This window comes from Hyperolius riggenbachi, chromosome 2 (genome assembly GCF_040937935.1).
Source record: "Hyperolius riggenbachi isolate aHypRig1 chromosome 2, aHypRig1.pri, whole genome shotgun sequence".
NCBI lineage: Eukaryota > Metazoa > Chordata > Amphibia > Anura > Hyperoliidae > Hyperolius > Hyperolius riggenbachi.
The window spans coordinates 544457900-544484036 of record NC_090647.1 but is presented as its reverse complement, the minus strand read 5'-3'; the positions used below and the strand labels follow the sequence as shown (position 1 = coordinate 544484036).

The 26137-nt window shown below is 44.1% G+C and overlaps 1 protein-coding gene across 1 annotated transcript in view; it reads right to left on the bottom strand.

Annotated features, from left to right (window-relative positions):
* Positions 1-8700, bottom strand: part of CLTRN (collectrin, amino acid transport regulator) — a 61718-nt gene extending 53018 nt beyond the window's left edge. Inside the window, exon 1 of the mRNA XM_068270792.1 lies at positions 8593-8700. Coding sequence (XP_068126893.1) covers positions 8593-8668 — 76 coding nt within the window. The 5' untranslated portion in view covers positions 8669-8700. The remainder of the gene's footprint in view (positions 1-8592) is intronic.
* Positions 8701-26137: the final 17437 nt, after the last annotated feature.

Genomic DNA, 26137 nt, shown 5'->3' with positions numbered 1-26137 from the left:
GAGCGATTTAACGGATTATCTAATGACATGGTACAAAGCGCACTAATGAATTGTAATCTGTAACAGTCACATTTTTCTGCCCATCAGTCTAACTTGTACATTTTGATTAGTCTTATATTTCCTCTTGATTGGTACCACTGTATTCATTTGTTTACTGTGTGAGCCTGATTATTATTTAATTGGATTGGAGATACTCAAGACACAGAAAAATCTGATCTGGTCAATGTCATTTCTCTTTCCTTCACTGCACTGATATACTCCAATAATGTGCAGCATCTCTGAATCCGAGGTGAGAATGATATCGAGGCTGCCATATTTATTTCCTTTTAAACAATTCTAGTTGCCTGGCAGTCCTGTTGATCTATTTGGCTGCAGTAGTAAACTGAATAACACCAGAAACAAGCATGTCAGTTCTGACAATAATGTCAGAAACCTCCGACTTGCTGCATGCTTGTTCAGGGTCTATGGTTGAAAGTATTAGAGGCAGATGATCAACAGGGCAGCCAGGCAACTGGTATTGCTTAAAAGGAAATAAATATGGCAGCCTCCATATTATTATCACCTCGGGTTCCCTTTAAAGGGAAGGTTCACACAGTTACAAAAATCCAAATCCACTTACCTGGGGCTTCCTCCAGCCCGTGGCAGGCAGGACATGCCCTCGGCGCCGCTCCGCAGGCTCCCGGAATTCTTCGGTGCCCGACCCGACCTGGCCAGGCCGGCTGCCAGGTCAGGCTCTTCTGCACACCAAAATGCAACTCACGGGGGCGCGCTGACGTCATCGGACGTCCTCCGGGCTGTACTGCGCAGGCGCAGAACTACTGCGCCTGCGCAGTACAGCCCAGAGGACGTCCGATGACGTCAGCGCGCCCTCTTGAGGCGCACATTGGAGCGCAGAAGAGCCTGACCTGGCAGCCGGCCTGGCCGGGTCGGGTCGGCCACCGAAGAAGACTGGGAGCCTGCGGAGTGGCGCCGAGGGCACGTCCTGCCTGCCACGGGCTGGAGGAAGCCCCAGGTAAGTGGATTTGATTTTTTTTTTATTTTACCGCGGATCTTCCCTTTAAGCTTTGAGGACTTTGGAATCATAGTGCTAAATCTCACGTGTGTGCAGAGGCCTCTCAACATCACCCAAAGTTACGGTTTACAGCGGAACTGTCTGTAACCAAGGATTGCACTTCATCCCAATCAGTAGCTGATTGTAGCTGCCTGATTCCCCACTTTCCCATGAGAAATCTTTTCCTTTTCTCAAATAGATCACGAGGGGGGTCTGTGCGGCTGATATTGTGGTGAAACCCCTCCCACTGTGTGATGTCAGGACCATGATCCTGACAGTTTCCTGTCTGTGAGCTTGTTACATTGTGGGAAATATCAGCTGTTTCCAACTGCCAAGCAACCAGTATCTCCCTCTGTGCAAATGTACTGTGTATCTATAAAAAAAACCAACCTTTTAACCTATCACATTGTTAAGGGGTGGAGTTATAAATAATAGCAGTTGGTGCTGTCTAGTTGTTTTCATGTCTGCCAGTAGTAAAGATGATCACTAGCAGGCTGATTGTGGATCAAACAACATGAACAAATTACATGGTGAACATCAACCATGTATTGATCTCTCTTCTATTTTTATAACTTCTGACTTTGCAATGTATAGATTTATTTTTTCCCCCTTTTCGCTGGACCTTTCAAATTACATGATCTCTCTCTCTCTCTTTTTTTTTTTTTTTTTGTCTAATTGACTGTTTACTGTATTCTGTTTTTATTTCTAAATAAAGTTACATTTATTTTAACCACTTAAGCCTAACTGGACGAAAATTTTCGTCCAGTTAGGCTGCGCGCACTCCCGCGAGTCGCGCGCGCTCCCGTGGCCCCCCCCCCCCCCGTGCGCGCCCCCACTGCTGGCCGCTAGCCCACCGATCAGTGAAAGGGATTATAAATCCCTTTCGCTGATCGGACCCCCCGGAGAAAAGCCGACAGCGTCTCTTCACACGCTGCGGCTTTTCTGAGCTCTGGTCTCCTTTCTTCTGCCTGGGAGCGAGATCGATCGTTCCTAAGACTTTTTGATTGTGGCCATCTTGTGGCCAAATAGCAAATTACACCAAAAACACACAGTATTAAATAAACACATTTAAATACATTAAAAAAAAACCCTGTTTACCTCCCACACCAAAAAATACCCACATACAAGTTTAAATTAAAAAAAAAAAATACAATAATAAAAAAATAAATAAATACATAAATAGTTACCTAAGGGTCTGAACTTTTTAAATATACATGTCAAAGGAGTATATCAATATGATTTAATAAATTATGGGCTTCTAAATAGTGATGGACGCAAATTGAAAAAATGCACCTTTATTTCCTAATAAAATATTGTCGCCATACATTGTGATAGGGACATAATTTTAACGGTGTAATACCCGGGGCATATGGGCAAATACAATACGTGAGTTTTAATTATGGAGGCATGTATTATTTTAAAACTATAATGGCTGAAAACTGAGAAATAATGAATTTTTTTCCGTTTTTTTCTTATTCTTCCTGTTAAAATGCATTTACAGTAAAGTGGCTCGTAGCAAAATGTACCCCCCAAAGAAAGCCTAATTGGTGGCGGAAAAAACATAGATATAGATCAATTCATTGTGATGAGTAGTGATAAAGTTATTGGCAAATGAATGGGAGGTGAAAGTTGCTCGGATGTAAAAAAAATGTCAACCCTGTAGGCTTAAGTGGTTAAAGGACCACTTTAGTGAAAAAATGTAAAATGTAAAATACATGTAAACACATACAAATAGTACAAAGTACATTTATTCCAGAGTAAAATGAGCCGTTAATTACTTTTCTGCTATGTTTCTGTCACTCAAGCACAACACACACCATACAATCTTGGTTGTACAGATTTACCAAATCTATATAGTATAAGGGCCAACAGATTGAAAATACCTTGAATGATTGATTGGATAAGCTCTTATACTACATGAAAGTGGTAAGATTGAACAACCAAGATTGTAAGATGTGTGTTGAGCCTTACAGTAGGATGTAGAAATCTGACAGAAGCGACAGGTTTTGGGCAAGTCCAATTCTTCATGGGGGACTCTCAGCATGGCCTTTATTCTTCATAAAGACACTCCCTGAAAAGGATTTCTTGCATAAACATGGCGGCATACTAACATGGCGGCATACTAACATGGCGGCATACTAATGGGGTCAGGGGGCGGAGCCTAACCCATTCGTATGCCGCTATTGTTTATACAAGAAAAGTTACGGAAAGGTGAGTATTGTATTCAGTTTTCTAGTTTCTTGCATAAACAATGGCGGCATATGAATGGGTTAAGCTCCGCCCCCCTGACCCCATTAGTATGCCGCCATGTTAGTATGCCGCCATTGTTTATACAAGAAAAGAAAATTACGGAAAGGTGAGTATTCAATTTTCTAGTTTATACAAAGATGCCGGCCAGCCCCCACTCTTTTCACACTTTTTTGGCAGTTGGACGGAGCAACTGCCATTCACTAAGTCTTTTTGAAAATAAAGAAAACCCTGAGAACCCCCCATGAGGCAATGGGCTACTCCAAAACCAGTCAGTTCTGTCAGATTTTTACTACCTACTGTAAGAGACAGCAGCATAGGAGAAAAGTAATTTGTGGCTCATTTGACTCTGGGAGAAGCGTACTTCTTATCTGTATGTGTTGACATGTATTTTAAATTTTACAATTTTCGCTATATTGGTGCTTTAATAATAATTAATTACATTCAACTAATGGGGAAAAAAGGTACAGCATGAGGGAAAGTGCAGGACGCTGATGTCCCAGTCTCATTAGACAAACTTTCATGTTGGTGGTTTGAGAGGTCAAAGGTTATTTTTTTTATTTTTTTCAGTCATGAGCCCTTATTCAATTTATTTTGTCTCCTATGTTTCTCCAATGGGATAATATTAGTAATAATCGTAATCTGCTAATTATGATTATGCAAAATGTTGCATATTTTTTTCACAACTATGGCCATATGTAATTATGATTTGGACATTCAAAGGATTTTGCAGAATTTGTTCATAATTTTGTGAAATTTCATGGAATTTTGTGCTGATTTTAGCGGTTAATATCAAAGCCCCCATACACATACTGTTGTCACAAAAATTGCTCCGTATGTTAAGGGGAAGAGTGGAAAGTGGAAAGTCTGACAATTTAAAAAAAAAAAAAAGACCCTGTAGGTTGTGAGATAATCAATTTTGAAAATGCAAAGGAAAAGGTTTTTTAAGCCCAGAAAATTGTCAGTTTAAAAAACATTTCCCTTATGCATGTTTAAAATCGATTCTCTCAAAAACTACAAGGTCTTTTTGAAAAATGTATTTTTTTACTTGTTCCCACTCCACACCTCAGAATGTTGGTGACAACAGCAGGTATGGGAGCTTGGATATTAACCGCTAAAGTCGGAACAGAACTAGGTGAAAATTACATGAAATTTAAATTACGGTTCCTGATTACCGTATATACTCGCAAGCAAGCCGACCCGCATATAAGCCGACCCCCCAACATTTACCTGAAAAAACAGGAAAAATTGATTAACCCTCATATAAGCCAGGGGTAGGAAATGCTGGCCGCATGATCCCCCCCAGTGTGTCCCAGTATAGCTAGTATAGTGCCCAGTATGGGTAGGTAGTGCCTCAGTATAGCTAGTATAGTGCCTCAGTATAGCTAGTAAAGTGTCCAGTATAGCTAGTATAGTGCCCAGTATAGCTAGTATAGTGCTAGCTAGTATAGTGACCAGGATAGCTAGTATAGTGCCCAGTATAGCTAGTATAGTGTCCAGTATAGCTACAATAGTGCCCAGTATAGCTAGTATAGTGTCCAGTATAGCTACAATAGTGCCCAGTATAGCTACAATAGAGCCCAGTATATCTAGTATAGTGCCCAGTATAGCTAGTATAGTGTCCAGTATAGCTACAATAGTGCCCAGTATAGCTAGTATAGTGTCCAGTATAGCTACAATAGTGCTCAGTATAGCTAGTAAAGTGCCCAGTAAAGCTAGTAAAGTGCCCAGTATAGCTAGCATAGTGCCCAGTACAGCTTGCATAGTGCCCAGTATAGCTAGTAAAGTGCCCAGTATAGCTAGTAAAGTGCCCAGTATAGCTAGTACAGTGCTCAGTATAGCTAGTATAGTGCCCCAGTATAGCTAGTATAGTGCCCAGTATAGCTAGTAAAGTGCCCAGTATAGCTAGTATCGTGCCCAGTATAGCTAGTAAAGTGCCCAGTATAGCTAGTATAGAGCTCAGTATAGCTAGTATAGTGCCCCAGTATAGCTAGTATAGTGCCCAGTATAGCTAGTATCGTGCCCCAGTATAGCAAGGATAGTGCCCCAGTATAGCTAGTAAAGTTCCCAGTATAGCTAGTAAAGTGCCCAGTATAGCTAGTATAGTGCTCAGTATAGGTAGGTAGTGCTCAGTATAGCGCCCCAGTATGGGTAGGTAGTGCCCCCCCCACCCCCACGGCCATGAGGGAGGAAGCCGTAGAGAGAGTGGCTTCCTGTAGCGGCGGTGTGTATCGCCGTTACTATGGGAACCGCTCTCTTTCTACAGCTTCCTCCTTCATCACACAGCAGCCTCCGTGGGGCGAGCTGCTGTGAATTATTTACACGGGGCGAGCAGGAGACGGAGAGGGGAATAGAGGAAGCCGCCAGGTAAGCTAATAGCAGCGGCGGTCGGGGTGGGGGCTATCGCGGACCAACATGACTCGCAAGAAGCTGACCCCCCAACTTTTGGCACACTTTTTGGGGGTCAAAAATTTGGCTTGCTTGCGAGTATATACGGTACATTTATTTATGAAATTAACTATGAATTTTCCCAAAACTTAGCGTTATGAATTTGCACTGTAATTGCAAGTTAAGATGCGAAACTACGATGATGCGAAATTTGTGCTCATTACTATATCATTTTTCAACTTCCTTTTAAAATAACTTTTCAGGACTCTGAAATTGAAAAACTACCAAAAAGTAGGTGCTGGGTATTTTCCTGCTTTCTGGTGGCTTAAAAGACATTTTATTAACAAGACGTGAATATATCACCTGGGAAAAAACTCAGGAGAAAAAGTTAATTGTGTATGGGCCTAGTATTTAAAGAGAATCTGTAACGTTAAAACGTCCCCTGGGGGGTACTCACCTCGGATGGGGGAAGCCTCAGGATCCTAATGAGGCTTCCCACGCCGTCTGCCGTCCCTCGGGGGTCTCGCTGTAGCCCTCCGTACAGCGGTGACGTAATATTTACCTTTGCAGGCTCCTGCGCAGGCGCTCTGGCTGCTTTCGCTCCGAAGGAGGCAGAAATACCTGATCTCAGTCGGGTCCGTTCTACTGCGCAGGCGCAAGTCTCCGGCGCCTGCGCGGTAGAGCGGACCCGACTGAGATCGGGTATTTCCGCCTCCTTCGGAGCGAAAGCAGCCACAGCGCCCCCGCTGGAGCCTGCAAAGGTAAATATTGAATTGAACAGTCGGCACAGTCGCCGGCTGTTCGGAGGGCTGCAGCGAGACCTCCGTGGGACAGAGGACGGCGTGGGAAGCCTCATTAGGATCCTGAGGCTTCCCCCACCCGAGGTGAGTACCCCCCAGGGGATCTTTTTGTCGTTACAGAGTCTCTTTAAAGGACACCCAAGGCGAAAATAAACTAATGAAATAAATGATGGTATCTATCTTCCTTATTCTAAAAATGACTTTTTAAGATATTCCACAGTTTTAGTTTATGTTTAAATCTACGTTTTAAGTTTTTTACTGTTTTATTTTTTTGCTCAATGACACATTCATTGAAGTATGCCAGAGCTAAAATCTATTAACTATTGACCCTTGTTATCTCTTTTCAGCTCCCAGAAGCCATTTTCTTCTAGGAAAGTGTTTTATAGTTGTAATTTCTTTTCATTGAGGGTCACGTTGTAGTCACTTCCTGTCTGAGTCAGGACTGAGACAGCCACTTACATACCTGATATTTAACTCTTTCAGGCAGAGAAAGAAAAAAAGGAACAGAGCCTAGTTATTTGTGTGCTAGGCACTGTACATACCCCATGTCTATCTCATCATGTCACATGTCACCTCGGGTATCCTTTAATACAATGGGCTCGATTCAGTAAACGGTGCTAACCCAGTTAGCACGCCTAAATGCTTTGGGCTTGCTAACCAGGGTGCTAAGTATTTAGCACATACAAACTACTTAGCACCGTAGTTAGCACATGCAAACTTAGCACCGTAGTTAGCACATGCAAACTACTTAGCACCATAGTTAGGACATGCAAACTACTACTTAGCACCGTGCTAACTAGGGTGCTAAGCTCCATGGTTAGATACCCCTGGTCTTGCTAATTATGATCTTGTAAAAGATAGAATATTTGGAAATTTAAATTCAATCTGAGCTCTATGTATTATGTGACGATCATTATATTATTGTTAACAATACATCTCATCTTCCACAGTGATAATTGATGCTGAAGTTACTGTTGGAAAAGTTAGGAGGCGCACTGCTACACTGCATATTCTGTCATATGTTCCTTTTCTTTGTTGAATAAACACTGATTTTTTTTTAAAAACTAGGGTGCTAAGTAGTTTACATGTGCTAACTACGGTGCTAAGTAGTATATATGTGCTAACTACGGTGCTAAGTAGTTTACATGTGCTAACTACGGTGCTAAGTAGTTTACATGTGCTAACTACTTAGCACGTGCAAAGCATGTTAGCACATGTAAAGTGGCTTTTCACTGGCGTGCTAACACTTAGCACCCTTTTCTGAATCAAGCCCAATGTGTATGCTGTGTAAAATAAAGTATTTATACTATTTTTAGCTCTGGATGGGCTTGCATTCAACTTCTGCCTTTTCTTGTCCTTTCCTCTGTATTTAATTTATATCTTTTAGCTTATTTTACCAAACCTACCACACATCATTCGATTTTCAAAGCAATTAACAGAGGCGTAGCAATAGAGGGTGCAGAGGTAGCGATCGCATCGGGGCCCTAGGGCCAGAAGGGCCCCAAGGGGCCCTCCCTCAGTTACAGTATTAGCTCTCTATTGGTCCTGTGCTCATAATAATCACTTCTATAGATACTTTGAATAGTGGTAATCATTAACAAGCTGTTCCCCATCCCCTTCTCGCACCTCTGACACTGTAGTTGCCATTGGCAGGTTTTGGTGCGTCGTATCAATTGTTATGTATAGAATGCTTGGGGGGCCCCAATGTAAAACTTGCATCAGGGCCCACAGCTCCTTAGCTATGCCACTGGCAATTAACCTAATTTTTCCAATCCCATCTTTATTGAAAAATACAACAACAACAAAACAACAACAGGTAGATTTTTTTTCTCAATCTAAAACATGTTTTCTTTTAAAAAAAAAATTCTAATTTGATCATCTTTATAGAAAAAAAAATTGTAAAATTAATCGATTTGATTGTATCGTGAATGGCCAACTTAATAAACAATCTCCTGAAACTGAACCTGTTTGTAATTAGGGGGCCACCTGTAATACAACATATAAACTGCACTAATGCTACACAATCTGCACATCTCCAATAAGATCACCAATCAGAACGATGCATGACTACAAAGCTGTACACTAATATTAATGACCCGCTATTACCTTCTGTGCACAGATCGGCATACGCACAGCTGATCAGCGAAGAAATAAGAAATAGAACAATTCCCAGCATCCTCATCTCATCGGCAAAATCCTCAAGAAAGAAAGAATTCTGGGTCAACGAGAGGCTGTCTTAAAAACGTAGCCTGTGAGAAGGGCTTAATTATTAATCTCTCAGTGCTGAAGCAAACTAAGGTGCCACGGCAGTGTTAATCGGGCAATTTGTCATTAGTTATTAGACAGCAATTATAAAAATCTGTTTGTGTTTTATCAACACTGTTGGATGCACCCCAAACAGCAATTATTACACTGCTATAAAGATATGCCAGAATTAGACAAATCGTTCTCTAATTCAACATTAAAGAATCACTCCAGGTATAGAGGATTTCCTAGATCTGTGTAGGTCAGTGCAGGAGTGTCAAACTCAATTACAAGCTGGACTGATATTGAACACTGGGACCAAGTCGCAGGCCAACCTCAGTGTTTAGTGGCCAACTCACATTCCTACACAGGTCCCTGGTGTCTAGTGCCCCCCCCCCCTTGTACAGTTCCCTGGTGTTTAATGCCCGCCTCAGTCCCCTATACAGTTACTTGTTGTCTAGTGGCCCCTCTCCCAACCTTAAACAGTTCCCTGGTGTCTAGTGGCCCTCCTCTCTCCCATAAACAGCTCCCTGGTGTCTAGTGGCCCTACTCTCTCCCCTAAACAGTTTCCTGGTGTATAATACCTTCTCCCTCCCCTATACAGTGCCCTGGTGTCTAGGGGGGAGGGGGGGCTGTAATTTTCCCTGGCGTCTAATGGCCCTTTATACAGTTTCCTGGTGTCTAATGCCTCCTCCCTCCCCTATACAGTTCCCTTTTGTTTAGTGGCTACCTCTGTCCCCCATACAGTTACTTTGTGTCTAGTGGCCCCTCTCCCACCTTTAAACAGTTCCCACATGTCTAGTGGTCCCCCCTCACGCACCTAAACCATTCCCTGGTGTCTAGTGACTCCTGATCCCTCCCCTATACAGTTCCCTGGTGTCTAGTGGCCCACCTCCCCCCTATACAGTTCCCTGGTGTTTAATGACCTCCCTCTGTCCCCTATACAGTTACTTGGTGTCTAGTGGCCCCTCTCCCACCCTTAAACAGTTCTCAGGTGTCTTATGTTCCCCCCTCACACACCTAAACCATTACCTGGTGTCTAGTGACTCCCAATCCATCCCCTATACAGTTCCCGGGTGTCTAGTGCTCTCCCTCCCCCATATAGCTTCCCTGGTGATTTAGGGATTCACCCCCAATATAGCTTTCCTGGTGGTCTGGTGTGGGCCAAACATAATGCAACGTGGGAAAAGCAAAACACATGAGGGCCCAATCTGATGGCTCTGCAGGTCAGATTTGGCCCGCAGGTCAGAGTTGGGCATTTATGGTGTAGGTAGTCAATGACAGAGCAGGTTATTATCTGTCTATATTCTGGTAAACAAATCACTTTTAAAGAAAATCTAGGCACTCCAGCCCTACAGACTGTCTGTGCTGGAGGTGGAAATCTTCTCCTGTGCTTTCAGTCTGTGCCCGCCCCCCCTGCAGTATGAAAAGTAGGATACTTCAATCCAAGCAGCAGTAGAAGCCCCACCCACAGAGTCTAATGCTGGGAATACACAATGAGTTTTTTCGGCAGAATTACTAACCAATTGATTCTCCGATCGATTTTCTGATCGTTTTTCTGATTTCCATTGACTTCTATGAGAAAATCGATCATAAAAAGTTAAAAACGGTCTAAAGCAGATCTGACCTGTAGGAAATTATCTATCGAGCCATCTATCTGCCGAAAAAAACCTCAAGTTGTATTCCAAGCATTATACTGGCTCCCTTAACCCAGCTGTTCCTGGTCATGTGGTCAAAATCTAAAGATTGTATTTTAAGCTGTAGAATCCTAATTCCACACAAGACGGTAATATGAGAATTTTAATTTGTAAGCTATTAGATATTATTTTTACATTTGTACCTGGAAATGGGCATAAAGAGAAATATATGTACACTACATTCATTCATTTATTTTCAAAGGGCTTGTTCACACTATGAGCGTGTGCAGATTTTTTTAAGCGCTGGCAATTTTGTAAACTGGACTAAGAGCGCTTGTGCAATGATTTCCGATGAGCATTTCGATAGCTTTCCGCTCGCAAAAGCACTACATGTACCATTTTCTGAGCACTTTTGCTATAATGGAAGGTATAGGGAAATCGCAAAGCAAGTGAAAAATCGCTTTGTATAGCATTTTCCCAAGCGCTTTTAAAGAGACACTGTAACATCAAAAAATTCCCCTGGGGGTACTCACCTTGGGAGGGGGACGCCTCAGGATCCTAATGAGGCTTCCCACGCCGTCCTCTGTCCCACGGAGGTCTCGCTGCAGCCCTTCAAAGGCGGCCCGACAGATCCGACAGCCTGTTCAATATTTACCTTTCCAGGCTCCAGCGGGGGCGCTGTTGCGGCTTTCGGCTCCGAAGTAGACGGAAATACCCGATCTCAGTCAGGTACACTCTACTGCGCAGGCGCCGGAGACTTGCACCAGCGCAGTAGAGCAGACCCGACGGCAATCGGGTATTTCCACCTATTTCGGAGCCGCCAGCCGTCAGAGCGCCTGCACAGGAGCCGGGAAGGTAAATATTTACATCGTCACTGCACGGAGGGCTGCAGCGAGACCCCTGAGGGACGGAGGATGGCGTGGGAAGCCTCATTAGGATCCGGAGGCTTCCCCCTCCCGAGGTAAGTACCCCCCAGGGGAATTTTTGATGTTACAGATTTTCTTTAAGAATAAATACATTGGCCTCAATTCACTAAGATCATGCTGGAGATAATAAAGCAAGAGAAAACCTGCCACCACACAGTGAGAGAGTTATCTTATCTCTTCATTCCTTACGTTACCTCTTCTGTAGTTAATTTACCTCCTCTGTAGTTATTTTCACACGCAGTTAATTAACAGCCTGGGCCATATGCAATTACATTTTTCACCTGTGTTTTCCCCAAGGTGATATAACTTAAAATAAAACGCCTTTTAAGCCACCAGCAAGGAAACAAATACTCAAAATATTTTTACAGTAATGTTTTACCTACTTTTTGGTACTTTTTTCCATTGCAAAGTGCTAAAAAGTTATTTTAAATTGAAGATTAAAAATGATCTCCTAGGAGAAAACTCAGGTGAAAAGGTGAATTGCATGTGGGCCCCTGTCTTTAACTCTGGAGTTATTTTAAGGATTGGAGAGTTAACTTAAAGACAGAAGAGTTAACTTTAGGCTTGCCTGAGGTAAAATGTTTCCTGAATACTACAGGCCTTATCACCATGGTAACAACTTTAGAAACGTTATGAAAGACAGGAGATAAGCTTAGTGAATTGAGGCCAAATTATTTATTCTTTTCCAGGTCAAAGAGTTCACTTCCTGACTGTCATCAGGAAGTGAAAATCTCAATCGCTCAGCAAAAGCGCTTATAATAGCGCTTTTCTAAGTGCAGGGAAAAGCGCTTTAAAAAGGCTTAATAAATCACTCAGCGCTGGCGATTTATAATGTGAACAAGGCCAAATTCTCCTTCAGCTAGTTATGGATGACTAAAATTGCCAGATCATTTAAAGCATACATGTCAAACTCCGGTACGGTCGACAAATCTGGCCTGCAGAGCTATTAAACTTGACCCACAAGTGCTTTCCGTAGAGTGGGCCATACATTGCATTATGTATGGCCCACTCTAGACCACCAGGGAAGCTATATTAGAGGTAAAGCCCTAGATCACTGGGGAAGCCATATGGGGGAAAGGAGGGGGAATGCAATAGACACCAGGTGTAACGATCGGTGTCAGCTCACAGAGAGAATCCGGTTATTGGTGATCTGCAGTATCAAAGTACAAAGACAGAAGGCTGATTCGGTATCCAGGGCAGGCAGGGTTTGGCAACGGAATATCAGATATGTGTGGTACCGAATCAGAAAGCAGAGGGATAGTCAGGAAAGCAACAGGTCATAACAATTATCAAACAATGCCTAGTCTTGGGTGTGAGGTCCGTGGTCTCTACACCCTGGAACTAGTCTGATGTATAACAGAATGATAACACAAGTTCCCTAGTCTTGGGTGTGAGGTCCGTGGTCTCTACACCCTGGAACTAGTCTGAAGTATAACAGAATGATAACACAAGTTCCCTAGTCTTGGGTGTGAAGTTCGTGGTCTCTACCCCCTGGAACTAGTCTGAAGTACACAAGTAATCTGGCTCAGTGTGAATTCCCAGGTCCTCCTGGTTCAAACACACTGTTGGATCTGACTAAGGTCTGAGTGCTTCCACGTAGTGTTCGCAACGACAGACAATTTGAGAGTGGCCAGCAGTAACCATATATAGAGCAGTGCTCTCTGGCGCCACCCTAAAGTGATCAACCAATGGTTACCAGCTCTGAGGTCAGCTGACTGGCCTGGTCAGCTGATCCTCCCTTGGCCATCATAAAAGTTCTGCCTCTCAGCGTGCGCGCGTGTATTCCTAAACCTATGTGAACTAACAGGCTCACCCACCCCAGCTGCACGCTGCTGCATGCAAACCGCTGCGCTGGACGTGGAACCAGCCGCCTTGCCATCAATACATGCGGCGGCTTTTCCGCGTTCTGCCATGTCACTAGATGCACGCTTCCGCGTGCAGACCGCCGCGTTGGACACAAAATCAGCCGCCTTGCTGCTAGTACACGCGGCGGCTTTTCCGTGTTTTCTCACACCAGGGAACTCTTTTTTAAACTCTTCCCACCTCTTGCCCCCCCCCCTTCCATTCCTTTAGATTGTAAGCTCGGAAGGGCAGGGCTCTCTCACCCTTTTGTGTCTTGGAATTTGCTGTTAATTTCATAGCTCACACTCTGCTGTACATTTTATTCATCACGTTACATTTGTCATTGTAATCACCAGTTCTGTATTTTGTACCCGTGTCCCTATTTGATGTATATCATTGTCTGTATCATTATGTACCCGGTATGTTTTTCTACTTTCTACAGCGCCACAGAATATGCTGGCACTTTACAAATTACTGTATTTTTTGGACTATAAGACTCACTTTTCTCGGCCCAAAAGTGGGCAAAAAAGTCACTGCGTCTTATAGTCCAAATGCAGGGAGCTCCTGACTTGTGAACGCTGCCGATATGAACCTCCAACCTGCCACAATGTCTGGTGTCGGGGACTCTCTGTACTGTGCCCATGCAGAGGAGGACACGGGGATAAATGGAGGACACATGGTGGACACAAGGGGAACAGAGGAGTCACAGGAGGTACAAGGGGGGCATAAGACACAAGATACCCCTTCACAATAGATGCACCAAGTTTATATATATTTTTCCCCCTGTTTTTTATCCTCTAAACCTAGTTGTGTCTTATGGTCAGGAGCGTCTTATAGTCTGAAAAATAATAATAGTAATAAACTGATTTAAAGGGTACCTGAAGTGATATGTGACATAACCTTGTTAATGCAAGTCCCAAACCCACATTGAATGCGGCTACGTTTCTTTATTAACATTGTATGAGTTAAAGGAAACCTAAGTCCCGGACTTTAATTTGGGCAGACAGTGGAATGGAGGGACCTGAAAAACCACTGAGGGATCTCATAGACTACGGGGAACTGGAAGAAGGCCCAGGAAGTAAAAGTCAACTATTTTTCACCCAGCCTCAGTTGTTCTTTAAATCCAGGGCTATAATACTGATATTAGCACTCTGCAATTGAAAAAGTACCAAATGTAAGTGGCGGAAGTATTGTCAAAATTATTCTGAGTATTTTTTTGCTTGCTTTTGGCTTAAAGCAGAATTGTCAGCCACAAAATCAAATTTCATTTACCCACTGCTCTGTGTTTATTATGTAGTCTACAACCTGACCCTGCATTGTGAGCATTTCAATATAATCATAAATGTTTCTGCTGACAAGAATGTTATCTCAATCAGTCTGGCTCTATTCTGGTACATTGTTATCTACCCTCCCACATTCCTGATCCTGACTGATTGGCTAAGGGCAGTTCAGTGTGACAGCCTGAGAACAGAAATACACCTTGCCCCGTCTGCAGAAGCTGCTGAAATACGATCTATGCTGTGCTCACGTGTGTTTGCAAAGCAAGCTACATACGCTGTATATCAATGCAGTTTCTAGGAGGATAAAGAGTAATGGAGGAAATGGCATCAGGATTGTCTTCAGTCAGAGGCAGTAAAGATGGAAAATGCCTGGAACAGTTTTCTCTTCATTTACTATATAAAATTCACTGAAATAAAAAATTTGGGCAGTACAATACATATGTTATGTAGGTAGTAGAACAAGTATGTATCTACTGATATATGGAAAAAAGGTTAGTGACTAAGGGTCATGTATGTGAAATGTCCTTATGATCCATCAGTAGAGAACGAGTGAACAGTGTAAAGTTCACTTTGCCAGCATTTGTGTTAACAGAAAGTGCTGCTGTGGTGAATTTCACAGTGATGTGATCCTGTGAAGAGATTTCTTGGAGAACGTACAAGTTCACTAATTCACTGACACATAGGGGAATGGGTGCGTGGAATTTGGCTTCCTCACGGGGCCAGTATTTTTTAACCACTTCACCCCAAAAAGGTTTTTACCCTAACGATCAAGAGCGATTTTCACCTTTCAGTGCTCATCCCTTTCATTTGCCAATAGCTTAATCACTACTAATCACAGTGAAATGATCTTTATCTTGTTTTTTTCACCACCAATTGGGCTTTTTGGAGTTGATATTTGTTTTCAGTAATTACTTTATTTTCTATGCATTTTAAAGGCAAAAACAAGGAAAAAATGAAAAAACACACAATGGGCTTGATTCACAAAGCGGTGCTAACAGTTAGCACGCTGGTGAAAAGCCCTTCATCATGCCTAAACTCAGTTTAGGCATGATAAGTTTAGGTGTGATAAGTTTAGGTGTGATAAGTTTAGGCATGATAAGTTTAGGTGTGATAAGTTTAGGCATGCTAAGTTTAAGCGCCAACTGCGTTAGCACCGCAGTGCACAGCTGATCAAAAGTTTTACGCTAGCAAAGACTGGTGCACTTTGTATAAAGTTTAATGGCGCTGCTTTGCGTGCGGGACTTTGCAAGCGATCTAAACTTATCTAAACTTAGCATGCCTAAACTTATCACACCTAAATTTATCACACCTAAACTTATCACGCCTAAACTGGCTTTTCACCAGCATGGTGCAATGGTTATCATGCCTAAAGTCTTTTAGGCATGCTAACTGGGTTAGCACCGCTTTGTGAATCGAGCCCAATTTCTCCAATTTCATCCCCTATAGTTTTAATATAAACACTGCTACTGTACATAAAACCCACACATGTTATCTGCCTATTTTTCCTGGCTATCACAAGATTTTGATTATGTCCCTAGTACAAAGTATGGTGACAATATAGTATTCGGAAATAAAGGTGTATTTTTTTCTACAGAGTTTTTTTTCTTCACTATTTTCACGTGCACATGCACGGGAATGCTGGAGCGCGCACGTGCATGGCGGCAGCAGCACTGTCTGACTTATAAAAATGTCCTGGAGCCGTTAAGAGGCTCTAGCAGGACATTTTTATGAGTCAGCTTGTCATTAAGTGGTTAAAATACAAAAATATTTTTGTTTTATTTTTAGCTAGTACAGCGTTTAAAGAGAATCTGAAGCCATAAAAAAAAAAAAAACGGCTTTTTAGCTTATACAGTGGCTTGCAAAAGTATTCGGCCCCCTTTAAGTTTTCCACATTTTGTCACATTACTGCCACAAACATGAATCAATTTTATTGGAATTTCACATGAAAGACCAATACAAAGTGGTGTACACATGAGAAGTGGAACGAAAATCATACATGATTCCAAACATTTTTTACAAATAAATAACTGCAAAGTGGGGTGTGCATAATTATTCAGCCCCCTTTGGTCTGAGTGCATTCAGTTGCGCATAGACATTGCCTGATGAGTGCTAATGACTAAATAGAGTGCACCATAGAGTGCACCTGTGTGTAATCTAATGTCAGTACAAATACAGCTCTCTTTAAGTACCACCTGAGCTGAAGAAGTTAATCTGGGTGCCCGGTAAAGATGAGTAAATTGGGGTATGTCAGTCATGGCTTTCACTACACCCCTTTCTCCTATAATAACTTCAACCTGCAATTATCAACTTTTTTATATACCAGCCATTATCATTTAAAGTAGACCTGTACTCTTTCACAGAACAGAAGGAAAAGGGAGAGAAATGTACCCTGTATGTATTTAGAGAGTTTAGCCTGTCTAATTTCCCCTCATATGTGACTAATCACAAGTGTAATATGGTCTCTCAGTTGTGTCAGTAGGCTGCCTTGGCAGAGCAGCTAATTTGTAAACACAGGATGTTAACCCTAAGGGCCTGATTCACAAAGCGGTGTTAACAGTTAGCACCCTGGTGAAAAGCCCTTTATCACGCCTAAACTCAGTTTAGGCATGTTAAGTTTAGGCATGATAAGTTTAGGCGTGATAAGTTTAGGTGTGAAGTTTAGGCATGATAAGTTTAGGTGTGATAAGTTTAGGCATGATAAGTTTAGGTGTGATAAGTTTAGGCATGATAAGTTTAGGTGTGATAAGTTTAGGTGTGATAAGTTTAAGCACCAACTGGGTTAGAACCGCAGTGCACAGCTAATCAAAAGTTTTGCACTAGCAAAGTCTGGTGCACTTCGCATAGAGTTTAATGGCGCTGCTTTGCGTGCGGGACTTTGTGCGCGATCTAAACTTATCTAAACTTATCACGCCTAAACTTATCACGCCTAAACTTATCACGCCTAAACTTATCACGCCTAAACTGGCTTTTCACCAGCGTGGTGCAATGGTTATCACGCCTAAAGTCTCTAACTGGGTTAGCACCGCTTTGTGAATCGAGCCCTATGGCCTCGATTCACAAAGCGGTGATAACCCAGTTATCACGCCTAAAAGACTTTAGGCGTGATGACCTTTTCACCACTGAGTTATCACCGATTTTTCCTGCTCTTCGCGCGAAGTTACCGCGCGTAAGCGCGTTCGCGCGTACGCGCGTAAGAGCGCGCGCAAAGTCCCATAGGGCTTAATGGGAGCTTCGGCAACTTCGCGCGAGTTTCTTCTTATCATGCCTAAAGTGACTTTAGGCGTGATAAGGGCCTTTTCACCATGGTGCTAACACTTTGCACCGCTTTGTGAATCGAGCCCTATGTCTGTTTCCATGACAGCAGGAAATAGACACACTACAGATGTAATGCAGGATTTGTATTGGCTGTAACAAAGAAATGGTTTTCTTCAAAGGTTATTATGCCTTTGCTTATCTTTTAGAGTAGAGAGGAAGTTCTGAGTACAGGTCCACTTTGAATGTAAAAAATGTTTCAGAAAATAGTACTTGAAATGTTTCCATGTTGCACACTTGGAGCCGTGCCCACAAATAATAAAAGTGTAGCATGAATGGACGTAATGTGTCACTAAAGCCAACGTTGGCAGATCCGGGCTGAGTGAGTCCTCTTCACCATTTGTTAATTAACAGCCAGGAATGTGCTGAGCCTTGTATGCTTCAAAGGTGATAAACTGACAAAACTGAGAATGGTGGTAACTTCATTTTAACAGCAAATAAATATTAACTACCACCTTTAGCATTCATTATACGGAATCAGGGCAGTGGGGTCTGTACAAGAATCTTCTGACTCTGACTTCTGACTCAGTTTATGGGCTGGTGCGCACCAAGAGCGGTTCTGAGAATGTTTTAAAAAACCGCTTGGCTAATGAAAGTGAATGGGCTGTTGCACACAGGGCCGGCCCGCTCATGAGGCGGGGTGAAACTTTTGCCTCAGGCGGCAAATTTCCAGGGGCGGCATCCGCCCGTCCGTGCGGGGAGCCGGCCGCCGAGCTGGAGGGGTAGCTGGCAGGACGGGGGTATTGGGCCTAGCGGCGGGGAGGGGGGGTCGGAAAAAATTTTTTTGCCTCAGGCGGCAAAAAGTCTAGGGCCGGCCCTGGTTGCACACCAGAGCGGCTCGTTTTTCCCCCAAACGCAAACTCTGCAGCATTTTTGAGATTTCTGAGGCATTTCTGCCTCAATTTAAAGCATAGCTCCCAACTGTCCCTCTTTCGGAGGGACAGTCCCTCTTTGGGAGCCCTGTCCCTCTGTCCCTTTTTCCTCCTCATTTGTCCCTCTTTCAGAACTTTGTCCCTTTTTCTATGTAAATATATATATTTCTCTACTAAAAATGTGTTTGATTGACTCTAAACTTTATCCCCATCCTTTAAATTGATATATTACTAATTGTAAAATGTTAATATGAAGGAAAATGAACCAGGACCAGTGTGGTTTGAATTATAAAACAACATATTTTTCTTATGAAATCTTTATGGTATGTGTGACTAGGGGTGTGATGGGGGCGTGGTCAGGGCTGTGGCAGGGGTGTGGCTTAACTGTCTCTCTTTCTCATCTCAAAATGTTGGGAGGTATGGTAAAGTATAGGAAAGTGGAAAACTGCTCTAAAAAACGCTAGATCAGAGCGGTTTTCCAAGCGTTTCTGTTACAGAAGCTTTTCAGTTAAAGGTTAAAATATAAAATCTGCTACACAAAAACACTCCAAAAAACACGCTAGGCATGTTTAGAAAATCTCTCTAAACATGCCTAGAATCGCTCTGAAAAACAACTTTAAAAACCGCTAGTAGTTTTTGGTGTGTAACAGCCCTATAAAACCACCGACTCCAACTCCAGGTTCCCAAAAACTGCTCCAACTCCACAGCCCTGTTCAAAATAGAATTGTTGATCACAACAGAGACACTGGGATGGTTACCCTGCAGGCCCAAATTTACATCACTAGTACCTATAGGCACAGGTGTCATGGCCCCATAAACTTCACCCTCCATGGACCTATAAACCCCACAGTGAGTCCGTCCTTTGCAGCAGAGAATGTACCAGGGCTTGCTGGGCCATTTCTAGAACAATTTCTGATATAGTAAACTTCTTTTGTAGTAAACTGCTTTTCCTGGTCCTTTGGAGTTTACTATAACAAGATTATAATGTAGTGATTGCTTGCCAAATCAGGTAAACACTGTAAGGACAGCATTATAGTGAACCTCCAGACTAAAAATCCATTCAGCAGCACTGAAAATGCTTGGTGTTTCTTTAACAGTTTCACAGCATCAGAACTTTGTTTTTAGCTGCACTGAAGAAAACTGCCCGGGCATTTTTCCCCTTATGCCGTGCAAAGCATGATGGGATTTCTGATGATGTTGTTCTCCTTCTGCTGGTTTGGTGCACAATTTTTTGTTTCATTTTGAATTTGAGATTTGAAGCCTGAGTTCTGCAAGTGAGAGGGGTAATCAGGTCACAGGACAGTTTGAACTGTGTCTCATGCTGAACTGTGTCTCATGCTCCCTGTCACCTCCTTTTAACCAAAAAGATGGTTGCCTCCATGAAAAAGATGGCTGCTTTATGAAAAAGATGGCTGTCCCCATGAAGTCACAAACTTTTGCCTGTTTTTTTAAAACAGGGTGGGTAAGAGATTATATTACCTATTTTAATTAACATAACTAATGTAACTTAATGACAGTATGTTTGTTTAGGCTGAAGTTCCCCTTTAAAGTGAACTTGAGGCGGCAGAAAAAAACAAACCCAGACACGCTGCCAAAAACATGCCCGGTCGATGATGCAACCAATCTCATGTAGCGATCGGACTTGCTGTAAAATCTCAGGCCGACATGCTCGATCGGGTGCGCAGCAGTAACGATGCACGATAATTGCGAATGTCAGGAAGTGATCGGGAATAAGGATGCAAGTTTATAGCAGCCAACAGATCTCTCTCGGATCAGATAGAGATCTGTCTATTGGTCGATCGACTGCCAAAATCGATAGATTTTGGCGGCCTTAAAGGATTTCCGAGGGGAAAAAAATAATTGTAGTTTACTTACCTGGGGCTTCTTCCAGCCCCAAGAAATCATTTGTGTCCCTTGCCACAGCTCCAGTCTTCTTCTAGGTCTCACTGACAGGCTCTCTTCTGCGCATGCATGCTCCTGCTCCACATGAACACATCCATGTCAGTAGGAGTGTACTCAGGGCCGGCCTTAGGTTTCACAGCGCCCTGAGCGAACCAGATTTTGGTGCCCCCCCCCCCATTCATCCTCTTCGCGTGTGAGCGCACCACACACATACACTAATATGGGGGGGGGGGGGCTTAGTAGTGTGTAGGTAGATAGGTAGGTGCCCCCAGTACAGGTTAGATAGGTAGGTACCTGCAACATAGGTTAGATAGGTAGCTGCCCCAGTATAGATTAGATAGGTAGATGCCCCCAGTATAGATTAGATAGGTAGCTGCCCCCAGTATAGGTTAGATAGGTAGGTGCCCCCAGTATAGATTAGATAAGTAGCTGCCCCCCAGTATAGATTAGATAGGTAGGTGCCCCCCGTATAGATTAGATAGGTAACTGCCCCCAGTGTAGATTAGATAGGTAGCTGCCCCCCAGTATAGGTTAGATAGGTAGCTGCCCCCCAGTATAGGTAGGTGCCCCCAGTATTGGCTATATAGGTAGCCGCCCCCAGTATGGGTTAGATAGGTAGCTGCCCCCCAGTATAGGTAAGTGCCCCCAGTATTGGCTATATAGGTAGCCACCCCCAGTATAGGTTAGATAGGTAGCTGCCCCCCAGTATAGGTTAGATAGGTAGGTGCCCTCCAGTATAGGTTAGATAGGTAGCTGCCCCCAGTATATATTAGATAGCTGCCCCCAGTATAGGTTAGATAGGTAGCTGCCCCCCAGTATAGGTAAGTGCCCCCAGTATTGGCTATATAGGTAGCCACCCCCAGTATAGGTTAGATAGGTAGCTGCCCCCCAGTATAGGTTAGATAGGTAGGTGCCCTCCAGTATAGGTTAGATAGGTAGCTGCCCCCAGTATATATTAGATAGCTGCCCCCAGTATAGGTTAGATAGGTAGCTGCCCCCAGTATAGGTTAGATAGGTAGGTGCCCCCCAGTATAGGTTAGATAGGTAGCTGCCCCCAGTATAGGTTAGATAGGTAGCTGCCCCTAGTATAGATTAGATAGGTAGCTGCCCCCAGTATAGGTTAGGTAGGTAGGTGCCCCCCAGTATAGGTAGGTGCCCCCATTATTGGCTATATAGGTAGCCGCCCCCAGTATAGGTTAGATAGGTAGCTGCCCCCCAGCGTAGGTTAGATTAGGTAGGTGCCCCCCAGTATAGGTTAGATAGGTAGCTGCCCCCAGTATAGGTTAGATAGGTAGCTGCCCCCAGTATAGGTTAGATAGGTAGCTGCCCCCAGTATAAGGTAGGTAGGTAGGTAGGTAGGTGCCCCCCCGCATAATGGAGGGGGGAGCCGCGGGGAGGGCAGCCCGACCTCTCCGGGCCATCCTCTGTGCTCCCCCCTCCGATGCAGACTGCAGCAGAAAGAACTCACCTCCCTGGTTCCGATCGCCGGCGCCTCTCACTTGCCGCTGGTATCTTCTACATAGTTTACCGATACACACTAAACTTCCTGTTAAGCAGGAAGTTTAGTGTGCATCAGTACAGGGCCGGATTACCGACCAGGCAACAAAAGCAGTCGCTTGGGGCCCCATTCAGAGTCAAAGGGGCCCCATCAGCACATAAACCAGCCCTCGCCATCCTGTCAGTGGTGGCTGGATGGTATAATGGTTAAAGGGACTCTGAGTAGTGCAGTAACTATGGAAAGATGCATATCATTTTAAAGCTCTCTTTCTCCTCTTTCCAATGATATATAAACGGCCGCCCTATGCCTTTTAGTTTTTGCTATTTTCGAGATTGAAATCGTGGCCACAGGACGACTTTTCTCCAAAGTCGGCAGCTCGATTCAGCACAATGCAATGAAATATAAGGAACCCAGGGGGATATAATTACAAACATCATGCTGGTAGGTGTGAGGAAGGTAATTAATTAGTTGTGGGTATGCTTAAAGGCATACCCACAGGCACTGCTCGGAGTCCCTTTAAGGGCTCTGCCTCTGACACAGGAGACCAGGGTTCGAATCTCAGCTCTGCCTGTTCAGTAAGCCAGCACCTATTCAGTAGGAGACCTTAGGCAAGTCTCTCTAACACTGCTACTGCCTATAGGGTGCGTCCTAGTGGCTGCAGCTCTGGCGCTTTGAGACCGCCAGGAGAAAAGCGCAATATAAATGTTATATGTCTTGTCAAATGATGCCGTGCGCTGCTGATTGTCTTCAGAGCCAGGCTCTCCTTCTAGGTCCCCCTCCTGCTACTGTGCGCTCTGCCGCTGCCCACTCCGCCCTCCCTTCCCACAGAGAACCACAGCTGCAGCAAGAATGATAGCAGCAGATGGCAAACGCTCACTCACCAATCCATGATCCAAGCGATACAGATCCCGTCATCTGAAAACCCATCTTTCTCTTCTACAGTGCAGCTGCTTGCTCTGAACTTCCTGATTCTCAGATCAGACAGGAAGTAGGAAGTAGTAATAGTAGTAGTAACAAAGCGGCAGCACTCTAGAGGAGACAGATGGGCTCCGGATGACGGGACCTCTATTGCTTGGATCGCAATAGGTGAATGTGAGTCATCTGGTGCTGTCATTCTCCCCTGCTGCGGCTGCCTTCTCTGCTGGACTATCGTATTCACTGGGATGGATGCTGCATGGTGGCTGTCTAGTTTGGGAGGAAATCGGTTGTTCGGTGGTGGGGGTGGTTATGTAATTCTGTCTGGGGAACGGCTTCCGGTTTGGCGGTGTCCAGAGCTTTCTGCTATTGCCAGGCTGGAGATGCAGGGGGAAAGTGCTGCTGCTGTGATATCTGGGGCCCTCTTCACAGGGGTGCCCCAGCCCCTGAGTGCAAATGTCCCAGCCATTCATCTCTCACTCATTTTGCCGCTGCTATTCCCTGCATTGTGCACCCACAGAGGAAAGCAGGCTGTTGCCCATAGCAACCAGTAGCTTGGCTGCCCCGGTGTGTGTGGCATGTTGCTGTGCAGCTGCATCTTCTGATTCTATTACGACATGATGGGGGGCCCAAATCAGTTACTTTGCTTAGGGCTCCATTTAGCCTTAATCCGGCTCTGCATCAGTAACTAATGTAGAAGATACCAGCGGCAAGTGAGAGGCGCCGGCGATCGGAACCAGGGAGGTGAGTTCTTTCTGCTGCAGTCTGCATCGGAGGGGGGAGCACAGAGGATGGCCCGGAGAGGAAGGGAGGGAGAGGTCGGGCTGCCCTCCCCGCGGCTCCCCCCTCCATCACGGCGCACGCACATCACCCCCAGCAGCGGCACCAGGGGGCGGAGCGGGAGTACCCAGCCGGGGCCGCAAAAACACGCAGCCAGGGGAGAGGAGCGCCCCCTGGAAGCCGGCGCCCTGAGCGATCGCACCGGTCGCTCAGGTCAAAGGCCGGCCCTGAGTGTACTGCACCTCCCAGTGATGTGGGCACACTCTAAAATGGGGCGGGCTCATGCCCGTGCATGTGCAGACGACGCTGAGCCATCAGGGGTCATCAAGGCTTTAGAGCATACATCTCAAACTCTGGCCCGCGGGCCAAATCTTGCCCCCGGAGCCATCAAATTTGGCCCCCAAGAGGTTTCCCCACTTTGCATTATCTTTGGTCCTCTCTAGACTAGATGCTCAAATACCCCTTTTTAAAATTCGAGTTTGGTCGAATTCGAATAGTAAATTATTCGAGGTCAGTCGAATATTCGAGTCGAATAATTTTTACTATTCGATTCGACCTCGGACTTCGAGCTCACTATTCGAGTCGGTATTCGAGCTAACTATTCGAGCTGACTATTCGAATTGGCCTTAAATAGCTTCCAACACTTGTTTTGAGGGTGAATGATGCAAGAAACCTCTTTTTTTCCAAGTAACAACAGCAAGTGATTATGTGGGGATGTTCCTTTAAAAAAAAATGTGGAAAGAGAAGTTGTGTCCTTAATTTTGTTCAGTAGTGTTACTGTATATACTTGTTCTTCTTCTTCTTTATCTTTCTTCTTCTTCTTCTCGATCTTCTTCTTCTATATCTTCTTCTTCTTCTTCTATATCTTCTTCTTCTTCTTCTATATCTTCTTCTTCTTCTTCTATATTGTCTTCTTCTTCATCTTCTTCTTCTTCTTCTTCTTCTTCTTCTTCTTCTTCTTCTTCTTCTTCATCTTCATCTTCATCTTCTTCTTCTTCTTCTTCTTCTTCTTCTTCTTCTTCTTCTTCTTCTTCTTCTTCTTCTTCTTCTTCTTCATCATCATCTTCTTCATCTTCTTCTTCTTCTTCTTCTTCTTCTTCTTCTTCTTCTTCTTCTTCTTCTTCTTCTTCTTCTTCTTCTTCTTCTTCTTCTTCTTCTTCTTCTTCTTCTTCTTCTTCTTCTTCTTCTTCTTCTTCTTCTTCTTCATCATCATCTTCTTCTTCTTCTTCTTCTTCTTCTTCTTCTTCTTCTTCTTCTTCTTCTTCTTCTTCTTCATCTTCTTCATCATCTTCTTCATCTTCTTCTTCTTCTTCTTCATCTTCTTCTTCTTCTTCATCTTCTTCTTCTTCATCTTCTTCATCTTCTTCTTCTTTTTCATCTTCTTCTTCATCATCTTCTTCATCTTCTTCTTCATCTTCTTCTTCTTCTTCATCTTCATCTTCTCCTTCCTTTTCAATATCGTCTTCTTCTTCTTCACGTATTTCTCTTTTCAATTTTTTTTTTAAAGGAATGCAGCTATTTTTGAGCGTAACAAATAGCTGGTGGGCGCACGCATGTTGGAAGCGCCATTGTATGTGCTCCCTGGCAGTGGAAACACAAAGACAGCAGGAGGTAAATTCAGCAGCAGGAGGAGGAGGATGAGTGTGTGGCAGCAGGCAGTCAATGAGGCAGGCAGCTCGCCGTGACATAATAGCCCTGGTACCTAGCGGTGATACCAGGGCTGTAAATAAACACAACAGGAGGTCCCAGACAGCGGTCGTGCAGCCCACATTGTGTCCAATACACAACTGGGACAACACAGTTTTCAACCCGGGCACCTCAGAAAAATTAAACCTTTTTTTTTTTTTAATGGTTTGTTTGGTTTTGGTTTTGCAACCAATATAGCTATTGTTTGACGTAATAGCTGGTGGCAGAGTGGCAGCAGAAGGTAATTCTGTGTACCCTGGCAGTGGGAAACACAGACAGACAGCAGCAGCAGGAGGAGGAATGGAGGAGTAGGCGAGCAGCTATTGTTTGACGTAATAGCTGGTGGCAGAGTGGCAGCAGAAGGTAAATCATCTGTGTACCCTGGCAGTGGGAAACACAGACAGACAGCAGCAGCAGCAGCAGGAGGAGGTATGGAGGAGCAGTGTGAGTGTGGCAGCAGGTAGGCAGCGTGACATAATAGCCCTGGTACCTAGCGGTGATACCAGGGCTGTAAATAAACACAACAGGAGGTCCCAGACAGCGGTCGTGCAGCCCACATTGTGTCCAATACACAACTGGGACAACACAGTTTTCAACCCGGGCACCTCAGAAAAATTAAACCTTTTTTTTTTTTTTTATGGTTTTTTGGTTTTTGGTTTTGCAACCAATATAGCTATTGTTTGACGTAATAGCTGGTGGCAGAGTGGCAGCAGAAGGTAAATCATCTGTGTACCCTGGCAGTGGGAAACACAGACAG